The following is a 12,693-nucleotide window of genomic DNA, read 5'->3' on the forward strand; positions in this document are numbered from 1 at the left end:
TGTAATTAGTGGGTGTGTTAAGTAGCTGAGCGCTCAGTGAGCGAATGCTCACTCGTGGTTTTTTTTCCACTTAACGGTCTGCTCTAACAGCGCTGAGTTGCTAGGAGACGAGAACTTTAATCACCACCTGTTGTCTTTCTGCCACTATAGCTAACGTAGGTCCTAATGGCGAGAAACATCCTTGTCGTTACACCATTAGCTAACGTCGGCAAATTATCAAAATGTAATTTAAATGTAATGTTATTTATTTACCTTCACGTATACCTCGAAGTTCTTCTTTGCCATCCGACAGCCTTCCATACCTTTCGGCATCCATCTTTATTTTATTTTTTTGTTCAGTGATGATGATTATGATGTGGTGTTTGGCTCAAACAGATCATACTTCAAAACTGCTCACTTGTGCTCTGAGCAGATCAGTCTGAGCGTAACTGATTAACCTGTTAAGTGAATCCTGATCACTGATCGCTCACTGAGCGCTTAGCTACTTAACGCACGCAGTATGACCACCCTTGTGACAATGGCCTAATCTCAAACCCCTCTGGGGATTCTGATTGGTTGACAGAGATCGCCCAGGCTGTCACAGCCGCTGTGGCCCCGACCACCGAGCAACTGAGTCTGTCACCGGGGCAACTCATCGTGGTCCTGGCCAAGAACTCCACCGGCTGGTGGCTCGGGGAACTGCAGGTCGGTAACTCAGGAGCACGCTGTCCTGGTCCATTACACCAACACCACACTGGCCAGGTCCATCACACCAACACCACACTGGCCTGGTCCATCACACCAACACCACACTGGCCAGGTCCATCACACCACACCAACACCACACTGGCCAGGTCCATCACACCAACACCAGACCAACACCACACTGGCCACGTCCACCACACCAACACCACACTGGCCAGGTCCATCACACCAACACCACACTGGCCAGGTCCATCACACCAACACCACACTGGCCAGGTCCACCACACCAACACCACACTGGCCAGGTCCATCACACCAACACCACACTGGCCAGGTCCACCACACCAACACCACACTGGCCAGGTCCACCACACCAACACCACACTGGCCAGGTCCATCACACCAACACCACACTGGCCAGGTCCATCACACCAACACCACACTTGTTGTAGATGACATCAAATATAATTGTCCTGACAGTTACCTAATCCCAGTCCTTCACAATACTCTAGTTATATGAGCCTGACTCAGATTAACCAGATTCATCCCCAAAACACACCGGCTCCATCCGGCACACAGACACAGACACAGGGAAGGAGAGGCGGAGGGGAGACTAGACCAGTCAGGTCAGGAGAGACTAGACCAGTCAGGTCAGGGGAGACTAGACCAGTCAGGTCAGGGGAGACTAGACCAGTCAGGTCAGGGGAGACTAGACCAGTCAGGTCAGGGGAGACTAGACCAGTCAGGTCAGGGGAGACTAGACCAGTCAGGTCAGGGGAGACTAGACCAGTCAGGTCAGGGGAGACTAGACCAGTCAGGTCAGGGGAGACTAGACCAGTCAGGTCAGGAGAGACTAGACCAGTCAGGTCAGGGGAGACTAGACCAGTCAGGTCAGGGGAGACTAGACCAGTCTCACCAAACTTCACAGTTGGCACAATGCAGTCAGGCAGGTACCATTCTCCTGGCATTCGCCAAACCCAGACTCGTCCATCAGACTGCCAGTGAGAGAAGTGTGATTCGTCAATCCACAGAACATGTTTCCACTGCTCCAGAGTCCAGTGGCAGCATGCTTTAGACCACTTCATCCGACGCTTGGCATTGCGCTTGGTGATGTAAGGCCCTCTCGTCCAACATCAGTGTCTGACCTCACAAAGTGTCTTCTGGATGGTTGAGCAAAAATTCACCACAGACACACTCCAAAATCTGGTCGAAAGCCTTGCCAGTAGAGTGGAAGCTGTTATAGCTGCAAAGGAGGGACCAACTCTATATTATTGCCTATGAATTTAGAATGGGATGTCAAAAAAGCTCCTCTAACACTTTTCTTCATATAGTGTATGTTCGTGTGATATTTTAGTTCTTTAAAAATTTTATTGCCAAAAAACAACAAACAAAAGCAACTTTTTTTCACTTTGACATTATGGGGTATTACAGTTGTGTTCAAAATAATAGCAGTGTGTTTAAAAAAGTGAGTAAAGCTCAAAATTCTTATAATAGCTTTTATTTCCATACACGTAAATGCATTGGGAACACTGCACATTCTATTACAAATCAAAACATGAAGACACATTTATCAAATGTGTTATTTTTCTTTACAAAAAGTGAAGAAAAAGGAATATTAAGTTGTTCAAAAAAATAGCAGTGTCTGCATTTGTCTTTACAAACTCAAACATTTACTGTATAAACTGAAAAATGCTTCAAGATTTATCTTTCTTATGAATCACTGAACTAATATTTAGTTGTATAACCACTGTTTCTGAGAACTGCTTCACATCTGTGCTGCATGGAGTCGACCAACTTCTGGCACCTGTGAACAGGTATTCCAGCCCAGGACGATTGGACTACATTCCACAATTCCTCTGCATTTCTTGGTTTTGCCTCAGAAACAGCATTTTTGATGTCACCCCACAAGTTTTCTATTGGATTAAGGTTCAGGGATTGGGCTGGCCACTCCATAACGTTAATCTTGTTGGTCTGGAACCAAGATGCTGCTCGCTTACTTCTCCAACAGTGTCATCTACACAGGAGTTAATGGACAGATGTCATCTACATAGGAGTTAATGGACAGATGTCATCTACACAGGAGTTAATGGACAGATGCCGTTTCTTTCTCCTCTCCTCTAGGTCCGAGGTAAGAGGCGCCAGAGGGGCTGGTTCCATTCCTCCCATGTCAAGCTCCTGGGTCCTACCAGCAGCAAGTCAACCCCTGCACCTGTACCAGGTGAGCATCAGCTCAGGACTGGGCCTACACCTGTACCAGGTGAGCATCAGCTCAGGACTGGGCCTACACCTGTACCAGGTGAGCATCAGCTCAGGACTGGCCCTGCACCTGTACCAGGTGAGCATCAGCTCAGGACTGGTCCTGCACCTGTACCAGGTGAGCATCAGCTCAGGACTGGTCCTGCACCTGTACCAGGTGAGCATCAGCTCAGGACTGGTCCAAACACAGTTTGCTTGCACATGCATAATCTTTTGAAAGTAAAAGAACTCTAAGATGGATAGTATTTTGTAGTATGAAAGTATTGTGGATTATAACGGTAGAAAATAACAGTTCTTCTTAGCCTCTAGTAGAATAGAGATTAGTAACCCATTTTTTCCAGTTGTCCGTCCGTCAGCCCCTCCCCTGCCCTCACTGTCCCCTCCTCTCACTGTCCCCTGCCCTCACTGTCCCTTCCTCTCACTGTCCCTTCCTCTCACTGTCCCCTCCTCTCACTGTCCCTTCCTCTCACTGTCCCCTCCTCTCACTGTCCCCTCCTCTCACTGTCCCTTCCTCTCACTGTCCCCCTCACTGTCCCCTCCTCTCACTGTCCCTTCCTCTCACTGTCCCCTCCCCTCACTGCCCCCTCCTCTCACTGTCCACTCCCCTCACTGTCCCCTCCCCTCACTGTCCCCTCCCCTCATTGTCTCCTCCTCCCACTGTGCCCTCCCCTCACTGTCCCCTCCTCTCACTGTCCCCTCCCCTCACTGTCCCCTCCTCTCACTGTCCCCTCCCCTCACTGTCCCCTCCCCTCACTGTCCTCTCACTGTCCCCTCCCCTCACTGTCCTCTCACTGTGCCCTATGCCCTCACCAGTGTGCCAGGTCATCGCCATGTATGACTACACCGCCGCCAACCAGGACGAGATGAGCTTCTCCAAGGGTCAGCTGATCAACGTTCTGGACAACAACAACCCTGATTGGTGGAGGGGAGAGGTCAATGGGGTCACAGGCCTGCTGCCCACAAATTACATCAAGATGACCACGGAGTCTGACCCCAGCCAACAATGTGAGTCCCACACACAATGTTCACAATGACCTTCCACCTTTGACCTGAAGTCATCTTAGTGTTTGCCGCTCTGATTGTTTGATGGTGAACTGGTCAGGTAGTCTAACGCTACATCTGTGCCAAGCAGCAGTGGCTATTTAGACAGACAGGGGGTTGATCTCTTTAGCTCCCTGTAGAGAGGGAGAAGTGTCTGACCTGGCGTGCTGCTGGCGCAGGGGCAGCAGAGAGACACAACATGCAGGAGCAGGGAACAGCCCAGAGTGAGTAGAGAGACCGGACTGGGACTAGGACTGGGACTGGGACTGGGACTGGGACTGGGACTGGGACTGCTGCTGGGAATCTTTGCTTCACTTAAAGCTGCATGTACACTGTACGACTGAAAAAATCTTAGATCGGGGATCCCTTCCCACTGTACGACCGGTACTCCGTCTCAAGACCATACGACCATACGACGTGTGTATTCACACTATGCGATTTGTATTCACACTATACGATTTCTGACAGCCACGATTATGCTCACGATTCATCTTGGCTAAACTTCTATGTGATCTGCGATCTACGACGAAAATATCTGACATGCCAGATATTTTGTCAGGAGGTCGTAGCCTCGTCGTAGAACGTCGTAGCAATGAATCGCAGATCGTACACCTTCTCACACTGTGCGACTTGCGAGTCCCGATTTTGCATACGATGAGCTACGATTGTCTGCGACAACCCACGACCACCTTACGACCTCAGAATCGTGGGTTTTATCGCACAGTGTACATGCGGCTTTAAAATGCAGTGTGCACTCACAGGATGTTTTTTTTGGGTGTTGGCACTAACGCAGACTCACTGGTGCTGGTTTACGCATTTTGGTGAGGCATATTACCCAAGGCCCTTCTAATTGTAATGGAATATCTTCTAAATCTCTTCGCAACCTATTCTGGATGCTGGAGGAATTCCTCATAGGAGTGTGTGTGTGTGTGTGTGTGTGTGTGTGTGGGGGGGGGGGGGGTTAAGATGTAATCAGTATTCATGTCTGTTGTTGTTGAACGCTGTTAAGAAGGGAGAACACACTGAACCCTTAATTAGGCTGAACTCCCACACACACACACAGAACGTTTAATCAATGAACATGCTCAAACTGCATTTCCACTGATGCATTTCCACAGGCATGAGGTCAAAGTTCTACAATGTGATGTGAATAACGAATAGTTATTCAGGTCGAACAGGTGCGGACTTATAGGACAGAATTACAACTATATTAATGACTGCTGTCTCTCTCTCTCCCTCCATCTCTCCTCGTCACACCCCTCCCTCTCCTCCGCTGCTTTTGTTTTCTGTAGGACAGTAACGCTGGCTCTCTCTCCTCATCCTCCTCTTCCTCCTCTTCCCCTCGGAACCAATCAGGGCTCAGAATCCCCTGTACCTCCAGGAAGTCACCATCCAAACTGCCAGCGAGACCCAACCTCTTCTCTCTCCTGCTATCTGCTCTGTACTGGTTCAGGACATTCTTTATCTCTTCATCTTCTCTTTCTTTATTCTCACTCCTATTCTGTCTTTTCCGTCTACTTCTGTATTGCCTTCCTCCATTTCTCTCTCTCTCTCTCTCTTTCTCTCTCTCTGTCCCACTAGTCTCCACTAATTAATAGAGAGAGACAGCTGTATTTAATATGGACTATATCTGCTTATTCCTCTGAGATGATGTCATGGAACCATGGAATGTGTAGTTTTCCTTTAGACTGATAGATATACATATACGTATATATATATCTTAAAATAATTTGTATACAGTATTATAATATCACATTCTATAAGCTGTCATTTGGACTAACTAAAAGTCATTCAGTTTTCTAAACTTTGGCTGTTTCAGCATTTAGAGGTGATTTACAGGGCCATTCATACTTGTACTTATATACATACTGGCTTCAATATTGGACCAATAAAGATCTTACTGTAGGTTAAAGAATCATTGCCTTTACCCAAATCAACTGGTTTAAATTCTGCTGCAAATAGAAATAATGTTCTCATCCAGTCAATTGGCCAGTATTTGACATCACCAGCAACACACAAGGGCTGAATCTAAAATCTCCTTCCTTGATTCCTCGTCTCTTCTGTCCGTCTCATAATCGACAGTCCCTCCCCCCGGATCTTTTTAACCAATATCTTTGGAGAAGGAGGCAAAGAGAATAAGAAAGGAATCAAGGTTTTATCCAAGGTCTTTAGATAGTTTAGTTATTGTAGTTTAGTATTGTCTTTAGATAGTTTTTTTTACTGTACTAATGCGTATGCGTAATGTAGGTCTTCTCGTTTTTGTTTGTCACTCACTCACTCACTCACTCACTCACTCACTCACTCACTCACTCACTCACTCACTCACTCACTCACTCACTATGCAACCATCTGGAGTTGACTCCACCATCCAAGGTGCTTAACTACTCTTTTATTCAGCTTAGCGTTAGCATTGTCTGCTATATCTTATATATTGGTTATGATATCCAATACACTCTGGGTCAAATACCATAATGCAGCACTTGGGGTGTGCTTGATTGTATTCCCCCTCTCCAGTGGAAATGATGTGTCTGTATCAAATGTTCAGAATGTGACATAAATCAATCACACCTCAGAGACGTTGAAGCCGTTGCTGTACCAGGCCCTGGTTCTGTGATACGACGCGCCTCGCTCTGCTCTGCCCACATGTTCACACCAACCACACAGCTGGAATAAAGAGAGGGTTTAACACAGACGACTGAGGGTGGTTTGTTCAAGTCACAGTCAACACACACACACACACACACCCACCCACCCACACACACTCACACACACACAAACACACAGCCATAAGGTCTCCGGGCCTTTCTGTGCGGAGTTTGCATATTTCCCGTGTTTGCAAGGATTTCCTCTCAATACACAAAACATGCAGCAGATGCTCTTCTGAACAGGACCTGGACTGAGCACTGGACTTGGTCCCCAAGCACCACTGATGAGGCTGCTCACTGATGAGGCTGCTCACTGACGAGGCTGCTCACTGACGAGGCTGCTCACTGACGAGGCTGCTCTCTGACGAGGCTGCTCTCTGACGAGGCTGCTCTCTGAGGAGGCTGCTCTCTGAGGAGGCTGCTCTCTGATGAGGCTGCTCTGATGAGGCTGCTCACTGATGAGGCTGCTCTGATGAGGCTGATCTGGCGAGGCTGCTCACTGATGAGGCTTCCTACTGGAGGACAGGCTTGAATGGGATAAATGCAGAGGAGAAATTCCACCGGCGACCTCTGAGATGTGTGTGTGTGCGCTGCGTTGCCTCTCACTTACGTGTTGTGTGTGACGTGTACTTACCTCTCTCTCTCTCTCTCTCACACACACACACACACACACACACACACACACACACACACACACATACTCACACAAACACATGTTCTCTTTCTCTCTCACACACACAGACACACACAAAAGCAAAGACAGATGGTTTTTTTGCCTGGCGCTGTAGGGTGTGCTGACCTGATGACCCTGGACACCATGGCCCCCCAGGAGCGGAAGCGGCAGGGCTACATCCACGAGCTCCTCCAGACGGAGGGCAGCTACCTGGACGACCTGGAGCTGGTGCTGGACGTAAGACGAGTCTGCTCACCCCTTTCACCTTCTACACCTTTTATTACACCATTCACCTTCTACACCTTTTATTACCCCTTTCACCGTCTACACCTTTCACATTCTACACCTTTTATTACCCCTTTCATCTTCTACACCTTGTATTACACCTTTCACCTTCTACACCTTTTATTACACTTTTCACCATCTACATCTTTTATTACACCTTTCACCTTCTACACCCTTTATTACACCTTTCACCTTCTACACCTTTTATTACGTTACAGACTTATTCTACAACAGATTGAGTTCATCTTTTGTCTCAAAATTCAACACAAAATAGCCGATAATGAAAGTGAAAACAGGTTTCTAGACATGCTAATTTTAAAAAATCTAAATGTAAAACATCATATGTACACAAGTGCGCACAACCTTTGATATGACACCCAAAAATGAGCTGAGGTGCATTTTGTTTCCACTGAGTCCACCTGTGGTAAATTTAATTGATTGGACATGATTGGGGATTGCCAACACCTGCCTATATAAGGTCCCATAGTTGACAGTGCATGTCAGAGCAAACACCAAGCCATGGGGTCAAAGGAATTATCTGCAGACCTCAGAAACAGGATGGTGTCAAGGCATAGATCTGGAAAAGGGTATGGAAAAATGTCTGCAGCTTTACAGGTCCCAAAGAGCACAGTGGCCACCATCATTTGTAAATGGAAGAGGTTTGGAACCACCAAGACTCTTCCTAGACCTGGCCGCCCGGCCAAACTGACCAAGCGGGGAAGACGGGCCTTGGCCACGGAGGTGAGCAGGAGCCCGAGGGTCACTGACAGAGCTCCAGCGTTTCCTTGTGGAGATGGGAGAACCTTTCAGAAGATCAACCATCCAGGCAGCACTCCACCAATCATGCCTTCATGGTAGAGTGGCCAGACGGAAACCACTCCTTAGTAAAAGGCATATGGCAGCCTGCTTGGAGGACTCAGACCATGAGAAACAAGATTCTTTGGTCTGATGAAACCAAAATTGAACTTTTTGGCCTGAATACCAAGTGTCATGTCTGGAGGAAACCAGGCACTGCTCATCACCGGCCCAATACCATCCCTACAGTGAAGCATGGTGGTGGCAGCATCATGATGTGGGGATGTTTTTCAGCAGCGAGAACGGGGCGACTAGTCCTGATAGAGGGAAAGATGAATGCAGCTAAGCACACCAAGATCCTTGAAGAAAACCTGCTGCACTCTGGACCTCAGACTGGGTTGGTTCACCTTCCAACAGGACAACGACCCGAAGCACACAGCCAAGAGAACACAGGAGTGGCCTCGGGACCAGTCTGTGAATGTCCTTGAGTGGCCCAGCCAGAGCCCAGACTTGAACCTGATTAAACATCTCTGGAGAGATCTGAAAATGGCTGAGCACCGATGTTCTCATCCAACTTGATGTAGCAGGAGAGGATCTGCAGAGAAGAATGGGAGAAACTGCCCAAAAATAGGTGTGCCAAGGTTGTAGCGTCATACCCAAGAAGACTTGAGACTGTAATCGCTGCCAAAGGTGCTTCAACAAAGTACTGAGTAAAAGGGTGTGAATACTTATGTGCATGTGATGTTTCAGTGTTTTATTTTTAACACATTTGCAAACATTTCTAAAACACTTTTTCACTTTGTCATTATGGGGTATTGTGTGTACACACACGTGCACGCACACACATACACACATCAAAAGGCTTTGAATAGACACAAGTGTTGGAACACTAGTGAGAGCAGGTGTGCGTGTGTGCATGTGTGTGTGAGCGTGTGTGTGTGTGCATGTGTGTGTGAACATGTACAGTCAAGCTGAAAGTCTACACCTTGTTTACACGTCTACACTACTGTGTGTGTGTGTGTGTGTGTGTGTCAGGTCTTCCACAAACCCATGTCTGAGTCGGGCCGCCTGACGGAGGCTGAGATGGGGGTGATCTTCGTCAACTGGAGGGAGCTCATCATGTGCAACACCAAACTACTAAAGTAAGACGATGGGACAGTCATGGATAAATGCTCAACCTGATTGGTTAGGGACCTTTTAGTTACTCAGTTAAGGAAATATATTCCTGTAGAGCTTCACATTATTATATCACAACAAAAGTTGCCAGCCGAAAGTCCGTTATTGACACCATTGTTAAAACACGTGTGAAGGTTGAGGAAACCAGGTGCTGCATTCTCCGGTTTCTAGTTGGTGGTCCAGCAAAAACTCAAGCCAGCATGAATATTTGTAGTAAACCTATTAAACCTAGCCAGCTGAGCGTTGGCTGGATAGTTATGCCCCAAAAGAAGGCTACGCTAGCTAGCAGCACTAGGCATCTTTAGACAGTAGTGTTAGCTACAGTAACAGCTCTATAGACAGTAGTGTTAGCTACAGTAGCAGCACTAGGCATCTTTAGACAGTAGTGTTAGCTACAGTAACAGCTCTATAGACAGTAGTGTTAGCTACAGTAGCAGCGCTAGGCAGCGCTATAGACAGTAGTGTTAGCTACAGTAGTAGCACTAGGCAGCTCTACAGACAGTAATGTTAGCTACAGTAGCAGCGCTATAGACAGTGTTAACTACAGAAGCAGCGCTAGGCAGCTCTATAGACAGTAGTGTTAGCTACAGTAGCAGCGCTAAGCAGCTCTATAGAGACAGTAGTGTTAGCTACAGTAGCAGCGCTAGGCAGCGCTATAGACGGTAGTGTTAGCTACAGTAGCAGCGCTAAGCAGCTCTATAGATAGTAGTGTTAGCTACAGTAGCTAGTTTGCGGCGGCGGGGATCTAAAGGGCAGACCAACTGTGAATATGTAAAATCGGGTCCAGCTCGAGCGAGGCAAACCTAGGCTGTGTCCGAAATGCCTGCTACCTGCTATAGGGGAGAACCGGGTCAAAAGTCGCGCGGGACCAAAGTCGCGTTGCCATTTTCTCCAGAATGACTGGACCTGCAATCACGTGGTTAAACATGCCTGCGCATATTACCGTGTACGAGCTCCGTTCAAATTTTGGGCGCGATCGCAGCATATTTGACGGAGAGAACGACGGAAAACCACTTTTGCTCCATATAAGTAAAATAATGGTCTCATAAGCATTTTTCGATTGTAAAATTGTGTTAACTTGTATTAGTTTGCAAACATATGCACTTTTCTTAGCACATCTGCTGGCTACATGATAGCATAGGTTTCAAGTTTCGTGCGATCAAGTCGTGCCTGCAAGCCAGGGAGAAATGACAGGAGACCGTGGCGGGGCAGAAGTCGCGTCCCGTAGAGGGACAGAAGTCGCGTTGTGATGGCTTAGAACCAGAGGGGTGCGCGAGTGACATTTGGGCAGAATGAACAGGTCAAATGAAAGCTCTCTTAATGATCTTTCTAATGCTATTGACCAACTTTGTATGCAGATTATCACTTACCTATAGCCTAAATATTGTGGAGAAGCAGACGGAACTTGATGTGATAAATTGACATTTCACTTCGAGCGAACGCACTGGCAACTGACTGGTAAGGGTCTCCGCGCGCACCTGGATAAGTGAGGTCAACTAGGGGTGGTCTTTCCTGAAAGGATGATGGCTGATAGGCTGTTAAATTCCTGGAAGAAAGACAGCTCATAGGCTGTTATATTCAAGTGGAAACGAGACAAGGAAATGACTAGTGCAGACTAACCATTCGTCTAATAAATTAATTTCCTGCCGATAGGCTATCCTATCGCCAAACATTGCTGTTAACCCCGCATTATTTCTATGGATTTTGAACCTATAACATTGATTACTTTGATACAAACATGATATTATGTCTAATAATACATTCGTTGAAAGTAAAGAGAATTACATGCCCAAAAAACAGAGATAGGACACATTTTGCAGCCGTGCGACGTTTGCCCCTCTCCTATGAGACTTCTGTCCCGCTCGGCAGGGACAAATGTCGCATTGCACTCGGTCCGTTCTCGCCCTATTTATGTTAAGCTCTTATATCCTAGCATGAAAATTACAGTTGATAATAGTGAAGGACATGTGCAAGTTGTGTGTCATAACATGTGGAATCTCTATCTCTATTAATTTCGGAGTAAATGGAATCAAACCAAAAAGTGCGACTTTTGACCCGGTTCTCCCCTATAGCAGGCGAGAAGTAGCATGCTATATAGTACCTACTACTCCACAAAAACGATATAGCAGGCGAGAAAGTAGCATAGCTGAGTCAGGTGACGGGAATGCGTGGGTCGTTACGCTGAGGCGAAAAGGCGTCCAGTTACCCAGACCTCGAACCTGTGGTTAGTTTATATTCTGGTTATATTCTGTGAAATATATCGTTTCGAAAAATTATTTCTTTATCCAGGCATCTTAGTTGTAACAGTTTCATTATAGCTGAGCAGGTCATATTTGCTTGTATGTGGTATTTATTTTGTTCACAAGTTCGCGATAGTACAGCCAGGCTACAGAGCTCCAGAAACCGTAGCCGTAGCATAGGACTCTGGGCCGGCGACAATGTGATGCAGCTCGGCTTGGCATAGGGGTTCCTGGAGCTCTGTAGCCTGGCTGATCGCTGAAGTTGTGAACAGAATAAATACAACATACGAGCAAATATAACCTGCTCCGCTATAATGAAACTGTTAAAACTAAGATGCCTGGATAAAGAAATAATTTTTCGAAACGATATATTTCACAGAATCGTAATTTGATGGCAGGTACTTAACAATGCTAATGCACTGCTTACTGCCGTCGGCCATGACAGCTGTCCTGAAAATGTCGCTGAACAGTGACGTAACATCCGGAATCGCATGCTCTGGTAGTGTATTCAGCATGGATCGTTATATTATACCTCCATGGCATGGATGTATAGGCCCTGTGCACCAGCTCCACTACTTCCCTAAAGTCACTTGGCATCTAGATTTCCTGTCCTATATGATTGGATTAAGTAATTAATCAGGTGTGCGGCCGACCCAGCGCACACCTGATTAATCACTTAATCCAATCATATAGGACAGGAAATAAAGATGCCAAGTGACTTTCAGGAAGTAGTGGAGCTGGTGCACAGGGCCTATTAATAGAACTGGATACAGCCACTCCATTCACTGACCGCTATCAACAATGAAGCCCTATTGAACCGCGCCATCTTGGCAAATTTGTAGTCATTTGACTATTTCCGGTGACTTTTGTACTTGCGCAGTTGTGCTTTTCTGGCCTT

The 12,693-nt window shown here is 46.8% G+C and overlaps 1 protein-coding gene across 1 annotated transcript in view; it reads left to right on the forward strand.

Moving 5' to 3' along the window:
* The window catches only part of LOC311321935 (intersectin-2-like), a gene marked incomplete at both ends in the record, with an annotated part of 95,383 nt that overhangs the window by 72,526 nt on the left and 10,164 nt on the right, over positions 1 to 12,693 (forward strand). The window contains 5 exons of the mRNA XM_084453950.1: positions 563 to 684; positions 2,806 to 2,902; positions 3,754 to 3,945; positions 7,415 to 7,536; positions 9,415 to 9,521. Coding sequence (XP_084310076.1) covers positions 563 to 684; positions 2,806 to 2,902; positions 3,754 to 3,945; positions 7,415 to 7,536; positions 9,415 to 9,521 — 640 coding nt within the window. The remainder of the gene's footprint in view (positions 1 to 562; positions 685 to 2,805; positions 2,903 to 3,753; positions 3,946 to 7,414; positions 7,537 to 9,414; positions 9,522 to 12,693) is intronic.

This window comes from Borostomias antarcticus (genome assembly GCF_949987555.1).
Source record: "Borostomias antarcticus genome assembly, chromosome: 19".
Classification (NCBI taxonomy): Eukaryota; Metazoa; Chordata; class Actinopteri; order Stomiiformes; family Stomiidae; genus Borostomias; species Borostomias antarcticus.